Here is a 22,532-nt window from a genome sequence, read left to right on the forward strand (position 1 = left end):
GTGGGTAGTTGCGTGTTTAGTGTTTTGTGTTATAACTGTGTATATGTAGAAATGTTATGAGGTTATGTGTACGTGCGATAATGTTGTATTGTTACTGATGTGATGAATGTGTTTGTGGTGGTTTGTGCCCAGCACCGTGGGTGAGGATGTGCCGTGTAGGAGTGACCCCGCGGTGCTGAGGGCTCAATGAGTTTCTGTGTGTACTGTGAAATAATAAGTGTTCTCTGTGCAATACCCAGAAACGACTTTAGACAATAACTGCCTCCTCCTATTTTATCTCTACTCTAAACTTACCTGGGGTCGCGCGGTGTATGGGACACAGGTTTTCTCACTCCCGAGGTGTTAGCTAAAAGGTTTAACTGTACCAGTTAGCCTCAGCTAGCCTAGCTTCGTCCGTAGCCGAAGCTTCCACAACATTTACTGCTTTGAAAGGTAAGACATTACTTTTTGGGGAGTTTAAGTAATATTAAATTTAGAAGTTTAACATTATTGCAATTAACATTGGATTTTTACGTTATAAAATCCTACAACAATTTATATATGATAACAAGACAATATTTAACACTGTATGCATTCGTTTACTTTATTGCATACATTTATTTTTAGTAAGTAGGCTACTAAATGTATATGTTCATTATACGGAAGATGCTGGATTAATGTGACAAATAGCGAATGGTAATGATGCCGGTTCACCGATAGATGGCAGTGTTGTATCAAGCACTTCTCTTACATCGTGTCCTGCCGTTCTTTCAGGGGTTACACTGGGCCGGAGCATATGAGCGCTCAGCGCCGTCTCCATCGGTAGGTTTTACAGCTTTGGCAACCTATACCTCTGTTTTTCAGTATTTGTTGCAAACATATTGAGATTGTAGCTGAGATTAATGAGTAAAACGGGACCCCGTACCTGCATTAATTATAGACTACAATATGCAGAGATAGAAACGGATTCAGAAACTGAATATTTTTTATAAACTGATATTTTTTGGGTAACAAATAGTTGTGGTAGACAAACACAACACAACACGTTTCTTGTGGAGTTTTTGTGGCTGGTCAAGAAGAATTACAGTATTATTTACTAAATAGTGTTGCAAAGATATCTCTATTTATATTGTGTCAATATAAAACAGATAAATATAAACATTAGATCGTTATATTGTGCATATTGTGTTTGGGAACTTCAACACAGCATTTCTCTCCCTGGTTAATTTAAAGGCAATGCATCAAATATATCAAATGACAATGCTCACACGTCTCCCCCCATCAGTATGTGGTGATGAGGACATTTTAGATTCAATGTGTGATATCTGAAATTTCACAAGCACAATGATGCCCAATAAAACTATATATCATCAAATTATATTAAACCCTGGGCAACACATGATGTGTTTCATTATATTGGTCATAATTACCTCTGAACAAATTATATTCAGAGGGTGTCAATAGCCTGATCTGTGGAGATCATACCCAACCCTCCATCCCTATCGGAGCCCCTGCTTCACACATCCCAATTAAGCCCAGGTGTAAAACAGCAGATGAATTGAATTTAAATCAGTATTTAGAGGTAATACTTTCAGTTGTCTTTTATTTCTGGTCACATGAACCAATGTGGATATCAAGATATAAAGGAGGTTTAGGAGTTTGAAGTTAAATACACTAATAGAAGGCCAAGTTCTGCCAACAAAAACACCCTAAGCCATAAAACAATGTGATCATGTCAGAAACTTTGGTGCAGCAGACTAGACTGGAGTTCGCAGAGGAATCAGACAGGTGCAGACAGCAGAAGTAGTCTGTTCTTTCCGAGGACTTCATGGGTGTCTTCCTTTAAATAGAGCCCGTTCCTCACCCGCACATCAACCTCCGGCATAATCACGCGGCAGCTCGGAAATAGAACTGCGAGGTGGGAGATCAAACTATCACCTCTTAATTGTACCCCGAGTCTTAAAGATGCTGAGAGCCCATTAGCGCACAAAGATGTGTGCTGTGTTCTGCTCCAGAAACATGCATTCACATAATGCAGCTGGGAGATGAGTCAGAAGTTAGACAAGTGGAAGAAGCACCACACTGCTACCCACCTGTGCTGGGACTCGCGGAAAGAGAGGCAGGCTGCAAGGGAGGAAGAAAGTTTCCTCCTTGGAAAGGAGGCAGACAGGACTGTACAGCTGCAATGAACAGGCCACGGTGGAAGAGCGATTGTCTGTTACTCTCGAATGGCAACGCCGACAAATAACAGGTGTGAAGCAGATATTTTTCATTTAGCTGCGAGCAGCGACAGATTGGAGAGTTTAACATGTTAGACGCAAGCCACCAAATGAATATTGACTGTGTCGTGTTTGGTCCCAGAAGCTGTAAAAATAGGAGTCCCTTCTCCCAGATGATTTGGTGGATGTTGTTGGCTCTCTAGTGACGAGGCCGTCTCAGGGTGCCAGGAGAGAATGAAGAGATTGTGAAATTCCCCAATCTGCTGGCGCGTCCATCAGAGTGGCCATGCATTGATTTTGACTACAGATCTTTTATGGCCGGCTGCCTCTGCTCACCCTACCCCGAACATTGCTCTCAAGCCGGGGGTCTTGCGGGAGCCTGAGTGCCCTGAATCCCATTCAACTCCTCCAGGACAGGCTGATGAGGTGGGTGGTGGTGGGGGGTGGTAGAGGCCACTGACCAGGGTGGTGTACCTAAATCGACACAGGGCAGAATGTGGAGTTGTAAAATGTGGTGATGGTCAGAAGGGGAAGACGGGACCGGGAAGGGGGGGGGGGGGGGGGGGGGGGGGGGGGGGGGGGGGGGGGGGGTCCAGCCTGTTGAGGTGTGTCCCATTGCCCTCCAGAGGGGCTTGAAATCAATGTGCTGTTAAGTGCAGCTTAGCCGCGGGATACTCTCTGCAGCGTTATCCATGCACCAGTGAGCCAGGGCCCTGCCTGCGCACCGCAAGCCATCTGAGGGCACCGACGCCAGGCCCTTCTGCGCCTCCGGTTCCCGTCACCTCCGTGCTCCCTGCCAACACTCGACGCCCTTCTCCAAACAGTTGTGGCCCTGCTAACTTGAGACTCATCTCACACCAGGGTCTCACCCCAACAGCCCTGTGAGCATTACACCCAGAACGGGGAGCTGGCCCACCCCTCATCTGCTGCTGACAAACCGGTTCCAAAGGAGGTAGTGACACTAAATAAATCTGTGCTGGGCGCATAAACACCTGGGGCAAGCTAAAAGCAGAGCCTCTGTCAGCATCATTAGGACTGTGGAGGTCATGAGAGCATATGCTCATTATGTGCCAGATTGTGCTAAAAATACCAATAACTGTATAGAATTATATAAAAACCCCGAAGAATCCCACAGCAAGGGAGGAAAAAACTTCCTTCAGCCGACGAAACCTCAAGCAGAACCAGGATAGAGAAGAGAGAAAAGGACAGAGCAGCAAATCAAACACAGGCCTGGGCCATGGCATCAGAACAGACTGGTTCTGATGTTGGATCCAAGTTGCTGGCTAGACATTCCTTGAGCAGAGGTGACGCGTGCCAACGTATATAAAGGGGAAACTGTTATGTGAATTCAAATATGAATGCTTGTGTACGGGTTATTTTTTTTAAAAAGCCGACTAAGGCGACTAAAGAACCTTGACCCAGACACACGTCTGCCCGTGGCTGCATTTAGTCAGTGAGAGCAGTAATAGTGTGTGACTGAAGGTGAGGAAACGGCCTGAGGCTGTCATCTGTGTTTAGATGTCAGCCCTCCTCGCGTACAGCGTCTCCGTGGCCTCCTTGGCCTGTCCTACGTGAACTCTGATCGCAGCCACCGATGGGCGGCCTGAGGGAAGGACACGAACACGCTCGCACACAGGCAACAAGGGAGAACTTATGATATAAGTAGATGCTTGTCCTCGTATATAATACAAGTCTAGACTGTAGTTGTGGGTTAGTGTTTGTGGAAGCGTCATGTACACGTGTCTATTGATTAGTCTTAGACCCGGTTCAGCGGCTTGTTGCTGGAGTTTGGAGGTGTCAGATATGTGCACGTACAAGAAATAAATGACAGGAGGCTGCTTGGAGGACAACAACATGCACTTGGCACAGGCCACGAAGCGGACAGCAGCAGTTCCGCTCCCGGAGCATCCTGTACTGTGCGTTTGGGCCGCTGGGTGTGCGTCGGCGCAGGAGGCTCGCGATCAACACGCGCCGCCGCGTTTGTTTTGACTGATTACCAGCGTGTTGAGGCCCTTCAGATCGGCAGCCATTCTCCGCTCTTCAACCGCTAACGAGCGGAGGTCAGGACAGCATGAAAAGAGGAAGAAAAACACCGCGAGATGCTTTAAACTGCAGTTTGCTGACGCGCAGAAGTGCAAACATTTTTATTCTCCAGGCTTGAAAGCCCCCCCTCCTCCCCAAGAGCCTTTTTCTTACAGCTTTCCTGAGAGGCCAGGGCAATCAAGCACTCTACCTTGTTAGGAGGTGTTAATTGGAGTTAGTCAGACTCCTCACTTTGTCAAGGAGTCTGACAACAGAATTAATTAGAATTTGAGTATGTAAATCAATTCAAATTGGGGTCCTTACAGGGAAGAATTTTCACCGAGGAAAAACAGGTGCTGTGAACATGAGCCAAGTAGTCTCTGTGTGAATATTATGACTTCTCTTTTTTGTAGATTTCATCTTCACTAATCCGCTTTTGGAGAGGCCGTGATGTACAGTATAAATAGAGGTGTTGAGCTGTACATCGCCCTTCGTTGGATGGTTGATGGACCACTTTCCTTTTAGCCTGCTTTCATATTTTCTAAGCGCACATGCCTCAAATGCACTTGCATTACTTTGGTAAACGGTAAAATGTGTGAAAACACCATGGCAACAACAGAAGGAATAGCAGGACTATGCTTTTGTGTGCTTTTCACCTAATTGGGTCTGTGTTGTGAGTCTTACGCCATGGAAGACATGTAAATCTCATATTTAAATCACACTTTGCTGCCTTGAATTGTGAGCAGCGCCGTTACCCTGTGACACTTCTTTGTACCTGGAGAGGGATTGCTCAGCTCTTTTGTGTATAAACACGGCAGGTTCTCAGAATCCCCGCGTTGTATTTACAGGAGCTGGAGACATGAAAACCAGCAGAGACCCCACGACACAAAATGGGTTTTCACCGCGTATGTCATTACATGTCCTTTGTAACTTTAGTTTATTTATGTTGTCTCTCAATGTTTGGGTTTGCTTTGTTTTTTAAAGCAGCCCGTTGAATTGCGGCCTCATAACGACGGTGTTAAGACTCATTTCCTCCATTACCCTCTGAGCACAGATGCTTAGATGCAAGTTGGGTTTGAGTTTGTTGCAGTGTGTGCAGCTGCCATAACGTTTGTACAGATTAACAGTTTAAACACATCCGCCATAACTGTAAATGCATCAAACCCTCCTTGTGACAAGAACCTACGTATTAAAACGCATGTGAAGGTTTTTAGGCCGACTTAATATGAACTTTATAGAAATAAGACAGAGAAACATTTCAACAATGCTTTATGAAAAGCTGTTTTTATTACCCATTTAATAACACCTCCATGAAGACAATTTGTACAAGGTACATCACATTCTAAAGTGCACGAATACTGTACAACGTAAATGACTTAAATATGCAGGGGAAAAATAAAATCACATAATTAAAAATAAACTAATGAAAATGGACATGCTCTTTCAAAAACAACATTACTACGCATGTTTCTGCTCAGGTATGTGAGAGGGGCTGGTCTGGGAAAATAACCTTGTGCAGCTTGCTTGGGGGAACACTAAGCTTTGGCACCTTCAGAGAAAAGAGAAAAAAGACATTAACAAGGAATGGAGAGCATTAACCAAAAAATTATATTTAGTTTAAATAATTACAGTCTTAGGGGCTTGTGTAGAATGCATAATAACCCATGCCTTTTGGGTTGTCCTTGTTGTATTCCTCCGTGGTCAAGTCCTCACACTTGATGGTGGGGGAGTTCTCTGTACTCGAGCCCCCAGGAGACATTCTGCGCTTTTTGCAGACCATGGAGTACACGCCAGAATCGGTAGAGTCCACCGATTTTAGCGAGTGGGAAGTCTCGATCCAAGTAGAAGCTGGCGGCACGCTTTCCTCAGGCAGCTTGTCCTTAGTGGCCCCCAGCTGGTCCTCCGGAAAGGCTGGGGGGCTGGGGCGAGGGGACCAGGGCAGGCCCGTGGTCATCTTGCGCTGATACGAGCTGCGGGTGCCCCAGCCAGCCGCCATGGAGGCAAAGGCTGAGTCTGGGTAGTAGCTGAGCGGGTGGGACGTCTGCAGGGACAGGGGTTTGATGCCGTAGGACAGCAGGCTACTGGTGGAATAGTCATTCTCGTAGGACAGATCCAGCTTGTTGGTGCCCGGCTGCTGGACCGGGGGCACGAACCAGCGCTGGGCGGAGGCGGCGGCGCTGGCGTCCTCGCTCGGCGGGGAGAGAAGGCTGTTGGTCTGCGGCACGGCCCGTTCGCCCGTGTAGAACCGGTTCTGAGGCAGGTTGTTGACGAACTGGTCCTGAAAGAAAGGCTGCATGGCATAGCGGGCCCCGGGCACGATCTGAGTGGAGCGAGGCGAGTCTGTGGGCGATGGAGTCAGCCGGTCGCTCTCTGGGGCCGTGTACATCCTGATCAACATGACAAGAGACCAACAAGCAAACGCTTTATTCAAAGTGGAAACTCTAAGAAATCACTAACACATGTCAACCACACTGTATAAAGTGCAAGACACGTACGAGTCATAGTTGTCCCGGAAACCTTTAGCAAATGGGTTGTGATCTATCTTCAGCTGTGTGATCTGAAACAAACAAACAAACAAACAAGAGTCTTGGTTAAATGATGCACAAAATTCTCTCCAAATTGATGAAAATATTTGATCCAACTCGTACTAATGGCTCAGAATCTTACATCTGTGTTCTGGTAGGCGGTCACGGCTATAAACTGGTTCTCTGGGAAGGTAAAGGTCTGGGTCCGGGCCTCGTTGCTCATGTCCTCCACGCCGTCTTCCGTCACCTCCACAATGTGCAGCCGTGGTTGGTATTTATGTAGCGACTGCAACACTATCATCTGAAAATGAGAAGCGTGTGATGAGTGCTGAGCTGCACGTCGTTTAATGCAATAATGAAAAACTAACAGATGAGAAAAACTCTATGCCTTTAAATTCAAATGATTTAAATCATTTTGCAATATGGAAAAATGTAATTTATTTTGCATCATGTGAGAAATGAATCTCTAACCTGTGTGTTATTGTTGTTGGCCCCTTTATTGTTGGTCAGCTTCAACTTGCCGAATGAGATTTCTTGCCTCATCCAGTGAGCACCCGTGTTCGGAGATTCAGGATGAACATACATTTTGTTCCCTGAAATTAAAATATTGTCATGTTTTAGAAGGAATAAACAAGCAAAGAGCATCTTTTAAAATTACACAATGAAAAGATCCACAAAATAATGTTGATTTCTAAAGCTTTATTCCACAGTAGATGTCATTCTTCTGTTAAACATTACTTTTTCTTACTAAAAACCCTTTTCTACTAAACCTTTTCTCTTAAAGTGCCATAAAAAATGTTCCTGTTTTTTTTCTTTATCATTTAAAAACTTTTTTCAGAAGACCTAGCATTTTATTAAATCAAAAACAAGGAAAAATCCTTTCTAAAATTTCTGACTACAAATAAAAATAGAGCATTTATTAATTATTCTATAAATGCAATAATTATACTAAATGTATTTAAAGTAGCAGGCAGTCGATGACTCTCTTTTAAATGGCACTTTTAACCAGCAGTTTCACACCCAGCTGGTTCACCGGAGATGATCTGACACTGATTAAATTATACTAAAGAATCTAAATTATTCTCCTCACTTAAAAATTCAACCTGTCAACGACTTATAATTTGCTGGAAACATAGAATAAAACTGTCTAGTATTAATCCAACAACAATATGTGATTCTCATATTCACAAACGTCACATCTGCTTCATCTCGAAAACGCGTCAAGTTTCTCTTTCGATAAACAAACAAATTAAGTCTAAAATGTTTTGTTTTATTCTGAAACACACCTTGCATATTATTGTCCGCTTTTCCACAAGTGACCCACTTCCCCCCTTGAAAACGCCAGTGGTTCGGGTCAGCCAAAACTATTTCTACAAACACATTGTAATGGGCCGTGAGGTTGAGTCCAGTGATGTTGAAACTGAGGAAAGGAAACATCCGTCTGCGGAGAGAAAGACAGGAATAATTAATATTCGAGCTCATCAGCGGGGAATAACAGAACTTTTGCAATGAGTGTCTTCCAGTTTTAAATTTCAGAACACTTTATTTGAAATCATTTGAGAAATTTGAGTAATCGATTTAAATTAAATTATTAGGACAACAACTAGTCTCCACATCCAATTTGTCGCAGACGAAATCTTGAAATTTAACAACACCAAATGCGACAGATTTGCGCACAAGGAACAGCTTCGTCGTGCGTAAAAGCACGAAACTACCCAAATGCAAAGACTGAACGAACGAGCAGCGTGTGCGACGTAACTGTTTAAATCGGACCTTTAGCGGCGCACCTACTCACCTGCCCTGTTTGGTGATTATCATCTCGGTCTGGTGCCGGTGGAATTTTAGCCAGAGCGGCCGGTTGCACAGATAGACCTGCGCTCTGGCGCCGGCGGCGGACCCCGGCAGGGACATGGAGCCGATACCAGCCCCCGTCCCGGGGTAGGAGGGGTACAAGCACCCCGGACCCTGGCTGAACTGGTACCCTCCGCTGCTAAACTGGCTCCGGCCAGTGCACACGGACGAGGAGGAGAAGCCTGTGGGAGGCAGGACAGATCCGTAATGAAGGGATGCGGGGTACCTGGAGGCGCTGGACCCAGTGTACACTGACCCAGTCTGTCCTGCGTAGGGGAAAAGGGAGCAGGGGCTCCCCATGTCAGTGTTCGACTGGGACGACGAGAGGAAGTATCTGTCAGAGCCAAGTTCGTCTATGTTGTACCGCCGACCGCTCGTTAACTCTTCCTCGCCGAGCACCGGGGAGCCTTTCCTCCCGTCGGGCCCGGTCTTCGTGAACGTGTCCCCTTCCCCCTCGCCCAGCATCCCGTTTCCCACCGCGCTCAGGTACTTCTTAGAAACGCCGCTCGCCTCGGATTCCGTCCGCTCCACTTCTTGGTATTCGAGCTGCGTCGATGACCTCGGGCTGTTGTTGGCGCTGTCCGACGAGGAGAGGTTGTAAAAGGTCTTGGGTAAATTGATGCTGGCGCTGGGAAGGATGTTCTCTAGCTGCATTGTTTTGAGAATAAATGGTAGTTTTAAGGGTCCACAGAAGGAGTCTCGGCCGAGGAGGCGACACAACCACTGGCGCCCTGATTTCTTGCGTGCGCGCGCGCCTCCCTCCCTCAGAACGAACGGCGGAGGATGTTCAGCCTTCTCCTCACCTACGGAGTTTCAGATCAGACTGTGAGTTGGACATGGGATGTTCGGCGGCTCTTATAAGACGTACTTCTCCACACACCCAAGTGACTGTGAGCGTCAGGGGAGGAGCCTCGGGAGCAGCACGCGGGGGAACCAGCCCACTCCACAGCCAATGACCGCACGGCTTCAAATCAATTAGAAACGTCTGGTAGAAATAATACCAGTAGCCTGAATATTAGTTTTCTTTAATACCAGTGAATTATAGAGTGTGAATCACCGACGAGTGCAAATAAATCTCTTTGAGCTTTTACAAATAATTACGCCACAAATAAGCGCAACTTTGGTGAGAAATTAAAGATTCCAACACTCCCCAGGTCCTGAAATAAGAATAATTTTCTCACAATTTACGGCCAGGCGCGGATTTACGCACCTCACAGTGGCGCATTACCCCGGCGCGCACTCGCTGTCACCTTTAAACTTTTAACGTCGGCTTCGGGCCGTCGCGTTCAGCACAACAACAAAATACACATTTAGAAACTACGGCTTTTCACACTGTTTCAACTCACTCATCCACGACGACGCGTCATCGCCGCGCAGCAAACACGGAGATCGTTTTTTTCTCTCCCTCCTGTGAACGCTTCAACACCTGAAAAATAAAATCACATGTGCATCTTGTTTCCTATCATTGACCTTCGTCGTGTCTTCTAGCATGTTTTTACTTATGGCTCCGAAAAAAGTAGCGAATGTTGAATAATAAATTCAATTCGTTATTATTTGTTATTATTTTTACAGATATATATTTAAACAAAGTTTAATTCCAGGCGTATTTATTTTTCTCAGACTGTGATTTTATTGATGCTTTGACTGTATTTCCTTTCGGAGAAGAAGTAATTATAAATTGTATTTTAAATTTATCTTCGAAATGTTTATTTTTTTAGTTTTATTAATCATAAAATGCGCACGAATTGACAGGTAAAAGCAAAAACAAATGCTTATTATAAAGTCTTAGATATTGAATATCAGTAATTATCAAACATAACGTTTTATAATTTGATGTAATGCAGCCTTATAGCAAATATATGACACCGTAAAAGAGAGTTTGCAATATAATATTATTCTAGTTTGTAGGATACGAGGAGGATAAAAAGGCATTTTTCTGCTCCAGTTTTTGTGTTTTATCAGCGAATAAGACGCTGCAAAGGCCAGTTATAACAGGGAGGCAGGATGAACGTGAGGACAGGCCGGTAATTGCAGATGCTGCAAAACAATTCAATAACCGGAAGAATCAATAGAAATAACGTCTGTTGCATATAAAAGAAAACCACGTCAGTCTCTCTCTCTCTCTCTCTCTCTCTCTCTCTCTCTCTCACACACACACACACACACACACACACACACACACGCGTCCACGCACGGGAGCGAACGAGCGAAATCGAAAACAAGAAATAATGAAGCAGTGTAGAAAACAAAGCGGCAGCTCGTGAGCCCGGTGTCGTGACACGCGGACAGCGCGCTCTAGTGACGCATCAAGCGCCGCGTGGCTGCACGAAAGTAGTTTAACGCTGCGAAAAGGGCCGCACGTCGCCCGTCAACTCTCACTTCTTCAACGCGCACCTCACTTTACATCATCTTCAACTCCGCTCGCGATTGTATTTGCAGCCTTGCTGCGCGCGTGCGCGTGCGTGCGCGCCACTGCCTGCGTGTGGGCAGTCGGTGCGTGTGTGAGTCTTAAAGGAAGCCGTGGGGGGAGGAGGGGGAGCAGGGGGTGAGATGAATTTGGGGAAAATGGGGATACAAATCTGTGAAAAGCTGAGGGAGGATCGCGGCTGGAGGCAGATTGGCTTGTGTCATAAATGGGACAGTAAAGCTCACTATTGGGCCATCAGGGGACCAGAGCTACATGCATACAGCACACAGTCTGTCAATCAAGCCCAGGCTGCTGCACGAGGACAGGGAGCAGCAAAGATTTTACATCTGAGAGCAAGCACTTTTCATTAGATTTAAAGTCAACGTCTATTATTTATTTTGACCCGTCTCACAACTGAAAATCTCACCTCTCTGCAGCGTAACCCAATCTGGATCTCCACCAATCACCTTCCTCTGTTTGCTGCTCTCGGCAATAAATGCAGTCCTCCTCGGGGAAACAAGGAGCATCAGCTTCTAGGCGTTTGAAATATTCTAAGTCATATTTCATTTTAGCAGAATCGGGACATAATGTTGTAAAAAGCAGTCGAGCAAAAAACGTGCATGGAAAAGGCAAAGTTTACAATTGCTGCAAATAAAAAGACCAGGATCCAAAATTAAAAATATTTTCTGTCACTCTTTGCTGCTGTTGTCGTCATTGTCGTCTTCAAAAGCTGCATTTGTATAGAACCCAACTGTCAACACCTCCTTCATGGCATCCTGTCATATAGCGTTTCCCATTTAATGGGGCCTTGCACGATCAGCAAATTACTTCTTAATGATGTTAAGGGAAGTAAAATTTGCTTTCGGTGCCACCTGCACAAGCGCAGCCTCTAGATCCTTGACCATCTGTCATAAAGAGATGTGATATTTCCTTTGTACACGAATTATTTCACAGCTGATCTTGTACTTTACAGCTTTGTTTCACAGATGATTACAAGCTCGTGAAGAAGGAAAAAAAAACCCTGCTTGGAAAAAAAGCCCCTAATGTTATTGTCTCAACTGCTGCGGCCTGAAGTATGTTGGTTTTCCAGAGTGGCCCCGAGGCTCGGTTGCCGTTTTAAAGCTAGAAAACCAAATAAATGTGATTTACAGGCCACCTATAAATAAACTAATTCCAAATGAGGTGGATGTGTAGGTCTGACTCATAAAGGAGCTCCCACTTGTGACCTGTCAGCATGTTTCTTGACCACCTATAAAAGTCCAAGTGTGTCTAAGATGACCCTCTTTGGCCCCGGGCCAAGGCCCGCACGACAGGGGAAGGGAAGTCCGACCATATTGTTGTCAGAGTAGATCATCAACAGAGCACATGAAAGGAATGCATTCCAGCTTTTATGGGCCAAGGTGGCCGCCGAAGCCTTTGCTCGCCAGTGAATTCATGTACCCCATTGCAAGGATTAATAACGCGAGTCTCATTAGACATCCCTGCCACCGAGACCCCTGGAGGGAGGGGTGCTGGGAAAAGAAGCGAGTGCAATGTGGACCATGCCAGCGCCGCGCTCCTCCGCAAATCATCATCCTCAAGAACATTTTTATTGGAAAGAATTTATTTCACAAGTTTATCAAAGATGTCCCCCAGTATATTTTCCAGTGCGCCGGCGTTGCTACCGTTTAATCAAAGTTGTAGTCTTTACACAAGGAAAGCTTATGTTACAGATATGCTGCTGTCTTCAAAGATACAAAGGTGACAGCTTTCATGAATTTCCATTCGGGTGCATATTGCTTTCATCAATTACTTCTACTCTCCTTTTCTCATTTCCTTGTCACCAGCGTCTTTTCTGCAAGATTTAAACAGCAGCAGGTTTTCCCTCCAGAAGTGTTTTGTGTTTAGCAGGTATTTATTTATACCTGCACTCAAGGAGACATTAGAATATTCTAAAGCACATTCATGATTTGTATCATGTAGGGTTTTTGGGGATGTCGTTCCAACGCGGCGAATGATCCTGAAATGGGAATCTTCCCCATCTGTAACCAGTCGGGGAGCGAAACCCGTGGGATTCGCTCTATGTATGCACCGCCTAGAAAATACATTAAAATTAGCCAGGCTGCATTAAACCTTTGCATCTGACTTCGCGTCACATCAACACAAATCTCAATATCGTGTGTGTGTGTGTGTGTGTGTGTGTGTGTGTGGCAGGAGCGGTGGATTATTGCAGGAATGTATCTGGGGATGTGAACGCACAATACATCCCAATGCTGTGATGTGCGGGTTTTCAGGGAACGATGAATAATCCACTGCGCTAAGACAAAGCTTAGAAAAATAAGGAGGAGCGGCCGCATTCAGGGAAAAAGGATTGAAGCTGCACTCACTGTATTTGGTTCCCTAAGGCATGATAACATGATTCTTGGATTACTGCATTATAGAAAGTGTCACCCAGGGCCTGTGGGGAGAGCAGCGGGTACACGGTATGGAAGCACGAGCCTTTCTGTGCTTCTCCTCCTTGGCCGCCCGTCCTCTTGTGCATTTTAATATACATCTTAATCTGTGTTGTTTGAAGCAGCCAACAGAACGTAATCCAGCACGCAGCCAAATGAAGCTAATGGAATCAGCGGTGCAGCAGGAGGTTAAACGCAGGCTTCTGCATATGAGGAAGCTGATCACTGGGTTTTTGTGTCCACTCTGTGGTTGCAGGACTTGAAGCCAACGTGTCCCATGGCCTGTGTCTCACCCTCATCCCCGTTTTAGCAACCTTTGTTGACCCACTTCTCCCACAGCCCCATCCTCCCGAAACACCAGCCGAATTGACATAAGGGACCGACGCAGAATAGCAGGTGCTAAAAGTTTGACAGCGTAGACGGCGTCTATGTGTAAGGGAGGGTGGCGGAGTCATATCGACTTGGCTTCAAGCCTCCAAGACGGCGCTCCGTCTCTAACGGGCGTGCTCCGACGGCCAAGAGAGTTGGGTGAGTGGGTCTGCGAGGGGGGGGGGGGGGGGGGGGGGGGGGAGACGGAGTCCCACGCTGGAGCTCGTCAACGGAGACGCGGCGACCGAACCCGGCTCACCTCTGCTTCCTCGTCCTCTCCCATAGCACTATTACTGCCAAACAAGCTGAGCTTTTATCACATTGCTAATCCTGACTCAGAAACTGCATTTCAGGAGGACCCTTGATTTTTTTTTTTTTCTTCTCCCTTTTGCCTTTTTTTTTTTTTTTTTTTTTGGACCGGGAACACAAACAGATTTACACCACAGGAGTATTCTGCTGCTGCTCCTGCCTCAATGTGGTTAAATCAGTGAGTCAGAAGTGAGAATGTAAAATTTTAACACTTTTCTCTCCTGGTATGAAAGCTTCTAGAGCAACACAGAGGAAAGCCCTAACTGACTTACTGTCTACCAACCAGAGGCATATGCTTGTGGGAGGGAGGTTATGTAGACACGATTAATGGTTTAAAGTTGACCCCCTAGTGACAGGCAACAGAGATGCTGCCTGGACATCCCCCCTGGGGAGCAGGGACTGCCTTCACGTTGCTGGACCACCTTCCAAAGCCTCTTACAAAAACACAATTCCAGGCCCATTTATGCCCCTTTTATTTGCATGCTGGCCATTTTTAAATGGTTTTTATCATTTCTTGTTTGCGCTTCGAGCATCTTTCTTTAAAGTCGCTGATAAAATGCCAGATGACTCGCTGCTGCGCCTGATATTTCTGCTCCGAAGAAATGCATCCAGCAGCCATTAGATATAATTAGAGACCACAGAATGCTTTTGTATTAAAACATTTGCAGCCATTTGGCAGCTGTATAATTTAGATGTACTGGATCATGCCATGCACATACATGAAAACACACACCCATGCATGCGCATGGTCGCACACAATCATATACGCTCGTAGGCGTGTATGCACACACGCTCATATATGCACACACAGAGGGACCTCAGTGCAGCGAACGCCTTCAATATTGAACCCAGACCCAGGCCTGGGCTCTGTATTTACATGTAAATGGTCTACAACAATCTGCGGCCCCTTTCGTCTGCGCTGTCCCTCCAGCCGTCTGGGACGAGGGAAAAGAGAGCTGCTAGTCAGATGGGGGGACCACATCAGATGGGCTCCCGTGGTTACGGAGCCAAGCGCTTCGAAGGGAGAGGGAAGAGGCTGCTTGCCTGGCAGCCACTGAAACAGCAGGGACTCCCACATAGCATGGACGTGGTCCATGGTTCGCTCTCCATCTCTGACTGGAGAGCAGGGGAGAGACGCGAAGGCCTCAGCGAAAGGCCCTCACGTCCGGGGACGGAGCGTAACGCTGACGTATGTGGAGGGAAGGCCCGCTCCACGGGACGCTTCAATGCAGGTTCCCTCGAGGAGCGCAGAGCACCTGGTGTTCTTCTTGTGGGTAGAGGTGTCACATCTTACAAGTGGTATATGTGGATGTGGAGGGGTGGGTGTCAGTGATAAGAAATTACGAACAGCAGTGAGCGTGCATTTCCAAGTCACATGGTGGAAGAAGCCTGCCTGTATTTGTTCCTTATGATCGTCTGTCGAGTGTTTGTGTGTCCTTCTGTGCTGGCGGGTCAGATATGGTGGAGGTCTAGACACATGGACCAAACATTCTGTCTGATGGAGGAGCACTTGTGTTGAGGTTAATCTGCTGGTTGCGGACCTTGATAGAACAGACCAGGCGAGAAAGGCTGGACTCGCACCCGGCGCTAATGGTCCAGACAATTAAAAAATCTGGACTTCGCCGAGCGTCTGAAGACACTGGAAAATGAGCTGTTCTTTCTGCCGTGGGGCCGCACACAGTGCGAAATGAGTGGCTGCAAATCGCTGTAGTGAAAGTGAAACAAGTCAAGCAAGGTGCTATATACTAGGTATGCAAATGTTTGATGATTCAAAGCCGTCAGAGCGAGGCGCATGTGTGGTTCTACACAGAGAAAACTGTTTTAGATCCACGTCTTGGTTTCATGTTAAAGGTGGAGTCTACTAAACTCCATGTGATGTAAATATTGGAGCCAGAATCTGTTATGAACTCCCCCATCAGTTCCTTATCGATGGGCCTTGACAGGAGAGAGATGCACTCCACTCTTCAGAATCTCTTTAGCTTCTTGTAACAGTCTTCCCGTTAACAGGCCAGCAGGGAAGTGAACAAAAGGCAAAGCTCAAATACCATCACATGCAGGTGATTCAAATCATTCATCAGACCTGGCAACACGCAGGAAATGATCTCAACAGAAAACGGAAGAGAGAGGGAACGTGGAGGAAACAGAACTTACCATAAAATGTCAAGTAATTTTAGTCCTTCGATTATGAGTTATTAAATTTAAAAAAAAATGTATATATTATTATATATAATAAGGAAGATCGGAGGGGTGTTAAATGGCTTTGACAGGGGGGCATCTGCCTCCTTTGGTCCCCTGTAGATCTGCCCCTGAGCATTAAGCTTCAGCGTTTTAAGTCAGTTCATTTTTCAAGGATTCGTCCAGGTACAGGCCTAAAAATCTCCACATACCAACTGTTACAGCAGATTGTATAATTTATTACTTCATCCTTGGCAAAGTTCGCCTGTTCAGACAAACGTTTTACTTTTGTCCAGTGTCCGTTGGTTTGTGGAGTCCATGCATGGATCATGTCTTAATATAATGTAGGTAGACGTAGTGAGAATCTTAATAGTAGCTATGTATTCCAGGAGGCCGTTTTATTAAGCTTTTTAATTAAATGATGGTTTTTACACCAAAAACGTGACAGTGCAGAAAACCACACGTCTGCTTGGTGGCTCCCCAGCAATAACTGTCCTTCACAGCTCTGGAGGTACATGGAGGGGATCCCCAGCAGTACCAGCGTCACATCAAAAGCCGATGTGGCAGGGGAGGACACACCAGTCTGATACCTTCCACCCCTGGTTAGAGAATGTTCCCCACCTCCTCAACAGTACGATGAGCGATCACACCTCTTGAGCTGAAACTGAAAAAAGGGGAGCCCCGGGCTTATGTGGTCTTCATATATGTGAGTGAGTGAGTGTGGGTCTGTGTGTGTGTGTGTGTGTGTGTGTGTGTGTGTGTGTGTGTGTGTGTGTGTGTGTGTGTGTGTGTGTGTGTGTGTGTGTGTGTGTGTGTGTGTGTGTGTGTGTGTGTGTGTGTGTGTGAATAGCTGTGTGGGGGACAATGCAACACGTTAAACCAACGTGGGAGGTGTGAAGACGGGATCTGCTGCAGGCAAAATGAACAAAGAAGAAACTGCTTCTGCTTTGTTTGCATGTCTTGCAATTAATTATGTTCATTGTTAGGCTTTTTTTGGTTTTGCTTATATGCTCATGAAGTCGATGTCAGATTTATTTATTCGCCCCCTGTGGAAGAGAAGAAAAACAACCCAGGTCACATGCGTCGGGGCGAACACGCCACAATAACAGTCAGCGTGTTGCACCTCAGAGGAGACGAGGAAGTGGGAGCGCCGCGTAGAATCCATGGGAACTTTGACATTTTTAATTTAGCTTTTCGAGCGCTGCGCGTGGGCGTCGGGGACGGGACCACGGTCTGTGTCACCTGTGTGGTTACCGGTGGTTAGCAGTGACTCAGAGCTGCAGAGGATGTGAGTGGGTGGTCTCGCGCCGCCGTAAAGCTATTTCTCTTTCATTTGATCGGCAGGATTTGACTGGCTCTTAATTCGGAATCACTCAGAGTCGCAGTCATAGTGACAGATCGCTGCAGCAGGTGCGTTCAGGCGGGTTTTGGAGTGGACGGCCCTTGATGCTTCTGGCGTGGTTCATCCACATCAGTCACCTTCGCCCGCTGAGGTGATGGAGGTGAAGGTGGTGATGCTCCATTTATAAGCACAAGACAGACAGCGGAGACGAAGCAACAACAGGAGCAAACAACTGACTCATCTGTAGGTTTCTGACTGTTTCCGTGTGTGTGTGTGTGTGTATGATGCAGCCTATTGGCCTTTATCCTTGCCCAGGCCAGAAGGCATGCTCCCCCAGCCCTGCCAGCTCCTCCACAGTTTGGGGCCACTGATGTCAGAATGGCAGGAGCCTGTAGGCGGCTGCTATTAGTGAGTCCTCTTCACGCCGGATCCTGGAGTTCCATCAGCTGGTTGTGTAACTTCTTTCTTGCGGGACGAGGAGGGGGGGCCTGTATGAGCTGTGTGTGTGTGTGTTGGAGGGGGGGTGCGTGAGGAGTCCGGGGGCCTAACGTTTGGCTCTGGGCACGGCCGGGCGGCGCCAGTCGTGAGATGGAGCCCAATGGGGCCGCGCTGCGATGTTCAGCCGAGCCCGGTTCTGTGAGGAGCACACCTCTGAACAGCTGTCCACCCCACGTCCGTGTTTATGGTTCAGTCCTGCCTCCTGTATGGAGCAGCAGCAGGGGCGAACCATCACATTTGGTGCCCAGCGTGGGGGCGGTTGGTGAGCTGTCGAGCTCCAACTATCCCATGGAGCTTTTCTTCTGTCTTTTCAGTACAATTTTGACTAACCTCATTTGCATCTGCTAATTAGATCCTGTTAGCATAATTCATACACATGACACCCTTTTGAAGCTAATGAATAGATACATCTCCAGACAACTTGCAAAGCGCATTTAATGAGACTGAACTTACCCAAGCTTCGCTTCTGTGACTGTGAAGAGGAAAGTTGAGAGAGGAAAATCGGAGGCATTAGATTTCTGAGCCTAAAAGTCAGCTGAGAGTTAGATCTTAAAACTTGATAATGCAATAATATAGAGGGGGATTTATAGCATATCCAGTGCTACCTGTGCACTCATCATTTTATTCTTTCACATTAAATAAAAAGTTTTATTAAATGTCCGCCCGTTTGTATTAATGTGACTGCAGATGGTTGGACATTCACTGTATTATGATTCTGAAACCTCTTCTATTTAGATAAGCTATATATGCAAAACATTAAAGGATGAATATTCATTAGTGAAGATGGTAAATATGATTCATCCTATACAGCTGGGTATTATTCACAGTAATGTGTAGAATCGGGCAGAATCTTCCTGTCAGGTTGTCAAAACAGGAAAATAACAGCTCGTTGTGTCTGCACATATCAGAGCTGCTGATCTCCCCATTATCTGAATGTATTCGCGATGAGAGTTCACAGCTTTGGCGATGATCCCCCTCAGAGTTAGGTCACCGCGGGAGGTAAGTCTACAACTTACAGCACAGCTCTCCAGGCTATCTATTTTCAGCGTCTCCGCCAAGATCACGTTGGGTCATATGGTAATAGGCGAACGCGATTTCCTCACCTTTTCTAAGATGCTACTTTGATTTTTAAATATTACTCAGGTGTAAAGACTGCTCTCCTTTCATAGTTACCACAAGAGAATGAGCGGAATCAGCACGCGGCACCACAGCTTTTATTTAGATGTGGTCAATGTGAGGTTAGGATTTGGAGAATTTATAGACTCAGGTGTATAAATATGTTTAATACAACAGATAAAAATAAGAAAAATGACTCGGATTATTTATTATAGTTTGTTATAACATTATAAATTAATAAACAGACAAAAGTCCTTTAATCTAACTGAATCAAATGAGATTCTTTCAGCAAAATGCAAAATGTGTGACTGGAAATTAAAATGAGTTTTTCTATTAGCCTTAAGACTACATATTTTCCTTCGGTTTGTAGCTTTGAACCGTCCTTTCCTCGTAAAAGCTCCCGTGGACGTGCATGAGCGGCTCTGCTGTGGAGCTCCACCTGGCCCGTGGAGTGGCGGCCCAGCGGGGGGCCCTTCATCATCTCAGCTGAGGCCTCATGGCTTGGCCTGGCTGGAGCCCTCATGATGTGATACTGCAGCGAGCCAGAGCCCGTGTTCGCGTGGGTTTGTGTGGGTCCGTAGACGTGTGCGCGCGCTCGGTGGCGTGTGTGCGTTTGCTCCCGTCTGCTCCCTCCAACCGGTTGATCTTTCACATTTCGCACGGGCAGGAGGGACAGGAGGCTGCCAGGCTGCGCCCGGAGCCTGGGTACAGTACAGTTAGCTATGCCCGGCATTCATTAGCACCTCCCAAGCTGTCTGCACTTTTACCAAACGCTCTAGCTAGCTAACATGGCCCGGCTCCCTGCTCCCTGCTCCGTCACCCCAGTGAAGGCCTTCACCAAGCGTTGGCTCCGCTCGCCCACAGCTGAGGCCTCCAGTCTTGGCTCGGGCCAGTGCAACTTCGCCACAGTTCAGCAGTGACACAATGGGAAGGCAGGCGGCTCTGACAGAGTTCACAGAACTTCATGGAGGAGGACGAGCGTTTCTCATTAGCGTTTTGTACGGATTGGAACTGTTTAGAGTCAGTGAATAAAATCACCAATGTGTTCGACCTTGTTTTACAAATGGTTAAATGAAGTGTAATTAGCTAATTATAGGGGTTAAATGCTAAAATTAAATAAAATGCATGAATTCCGTCAGCTCTACGGAGGCCTGGTTCTGGTTCCGGTTCCTCTGGACTGGCTGTGCAGGCAGCCGATGCCCCTGCACCCAACACGTTCCGTTTCCTGAACCTCACATGTCTTCATACAGACACAACAGCATCCGGAGAACACGCTCACGCCCGCGTGGGTCACTTGGTTCTTTGCAGTCACGTGACTTAATGAGAGTTCTCAGTGAGGGCGAGAAGGAGCGGAGAGGGAGGAGGGAGCCGGAAAATCAGAGCGCAGGACCGAAGCTGTGATTGTGCAGCAGGCAACGTTACACAACATGTGTCTCACCTCGCCACACATCCCTTTGTTTTACACTTCCACAAGTCCCCTCTCCTCTCTCGTCCCTCCTCATATGTTCTCTCTCTCCTCCTCCTCCTCTCGTTTGCTCCTCGCTCTTTCCCTCACAGGCTCAACAGGCTGGGAATACCTCTGAGAGCTGTGACCAGGGTGCAAAGAACACAGCAGGAGTGGTATTCGCTGGGCTTGGCACTTCCCCAGCCCGCTCCATTAAAGCCGGAATACACTCTGTCTGAGGCGCTGACGAGAACCCCCTTTTCTGTTTATTACCCAGCAGCCGGAGGCCGAAGTCAGTCCACGCGTCGGACGGTCACGAGGTCAGCGCTGGTCAGATGGTTCCGATGCTGTGGTTTGGTGGAGGAGGTCGCAGTCCTGTCTCCCTGATCTCACGCGTCTCTAATCCATCATCAAGCAGCATTTCTGTTGCTGATCATATTTATTGACGTATAATTGCTGTTATCATTCATAATTTGCTGCTTTTAACGTCTTATCTGTTTCTGATGATCATATGGTGCAGATTTTTCATCATCAGGAATCATAACACATTTAGAAATAACATGGATAATTAATACAAGTATTGTTATTATTTATTACTATTCAGAGGCAATTTAACATTTTAGAAAACTAGTGGGAGAAAAATACAAATAAACTAACATAAAACCTATACAATTTAAATAAGATAATATAAGATATAAGAATAAGATAATTATTTTACTTTGATAAACCTTTATTTTATTTTATTTTATTTTATTTTATTTTTTATTTTAGTCATTTTGATCTTGAGATTTTCTGTTGATTCTCACACTGAAGAACGATCGGAAGTGACCCGTCCAGGATTTGTATGACTTTAACAAAGCGTTTTCACTGTATTATTTTATTGTTTTTAACTTACTTACTCTAAGCTCAGTTTTAGGCCTCATTAAAAACATGATCACAGTTACACTCCTAACGTTTCTCCCAGATTATTAATAAAAATTTGAATCGAGGGAACCTCCTTCCAAATGAAACAAATAAAAACACGGTGAACCCAAACAACCGTGTGTTTTTGGCAGAATGAGAAGAGCTCAGGGACACAAATTAATGGATCTTGTTATGGTATAACAGATACTTTCATTACAATATAGAGTATCTCTTCTCCATAGCAACAATCTCACCCCAGGCAGCTGCTACCTTGAGTTCGCAAATTAGGTGAAAGCAATCAGTGCAGCACATATAGGTAAACAACACCTCTGGTCATAGAAATAATTATACACAGCAAGGTTTTAAGGGTGTTATAGTTCATATAAGGTGGGCTCAAACATTAATCAACTAAGTTTATTGGCTTTTCACTCACTGTGGCTTAACAAGTCATTTTTTTACACACTAAATGTATTAATTTTAAGTCATGCATGTGTGTTATTATGACACTTGTTTTTGCAATTTCTGCCATTGTCAGAAATCCAGTGGAACATAATTAGTGTAGGAGAAGTTTATTTTTTTAAATTTCATTTTCCTTATTGTTAACGTCCAACATCTCAGCAGCGTCCAAACAGCTGTGAGGCGTTGCTCGACCACAACCCTGATAAACCCCACAATATGATGGACCAGAGCCTGAACACACCACCAAACACACCAAACTTGATCCGATGCGTTTAACTGCTGAGCCGCTTCCTCTCAACGTGCTAAAAGCAGCTAATTAACCGCACGATGAGGCTCATGTCTGCGGTGTTGAGGAGAAGAACCTTCCATCTTCTGTGACCCATAAATGCAGATAATATGCGATAAATGACATGTTTATCCCGTCATTTTCCTTCCCACCAGGGAGAAATCAACACGGAGGAAAACGAGGCTCCTCGCAAACA

The 22,532-nt window shown here is 46.0% G+C and overlaps 1 protein-coding gene and 1 long non-coding RNA gene across 6 annotated transcripts; one reads left to right on the top strand and one right to left on the bottom strand.

The window, feature by feature from the left end:
- Positions 1–43: 43 nt before the first annotated feature.
- Positions 44–21,821, top strand: LOC114865940 (uncharacterized). Of its 2 annotated transcripts, none has more exons than XR_003787595.3 (3): positions 44–432; positions 754–801; positions 20,802–21,821. It is a non-coding gene; the product is annotated as an uncharacterized LOC114865940 (long non-coding RNA). The 2 variants fall into 2 exon arrangements; XR_003787594.3 differs by having other exon boundaries at positions 50–432; positions 20,966–21,821.
- Positions 5,477–9,961, bottom strand: eomesa (eomesodermin homolog a). Of its 4 annotated transcripts, none has more exons than XM_029167483.3 (8): positions 9,943–9,961; positions 8,541–9,399; positions 8,032–8,186; positions 7,217–7,338; positions 6,888–7,046; positions 6,716–6,777; positions 5,889–6,607; positions 5,477–5,769 (listed from the first exon to the last, which is right to left on the bottom strand). In XM_029167483.3, the coding sequence occupies exons 1-8, from the start codon at positions 9,944–9,946 to the stop codon at positions 5,756–5,758; spliced, it is 2,094 nt and encodes a 697-aa protein (XP_029023316.2). In that variant the 5' UTR covers positions 9,947–9,961; the 3' UTR covers positions 5,477–5,755. The 4 variants fall into 4 exon arrangements, with proteins under 4 accessions (XP_029023316.2, XP_029023315.2, XP_029023313.2 ...); XM_029167482.3 differs by having other exon boundaries at positions 5,850–6,607; XM_029167480.3 differs by having other exon boundaries at positions 5,477–6,607.
- Positions 21,822–22,532: the final 711 nt, after the last annotated feature.

Source organism: Betta splendens, chromosome 11, assembly GCF_900634795.4.
Source record: "Betta splendens chromosome 11, fBetSpl5.4, whole genome shotgun sequence".
Taxonomy (NCBI): Eukaryota; Metazoa; Chordata; class Actinopteri; order Anabantiformes; family Osphronemidae; genus Betta; species Betta splendens.

Bases quoted from the DNA above. Each gene is read 5' to 3' on its own strand.
- eomesa (XM_029167482.3), bottom strand. The intron at 7,339-8,031 runs GTGTGTTTCAGA...TTTTAATTTCAG, and splicing joins AGCGGACAATAATATGCAAG to GGAACAAAATGTATGTTCAT. The intron at 6,608-6,715 runs GTACGTGTCTTG...CATGTTGATCAG, and splicing joins TTCCGGGACAACTATGACTC to GATGTACACGGCCCCAGAGA.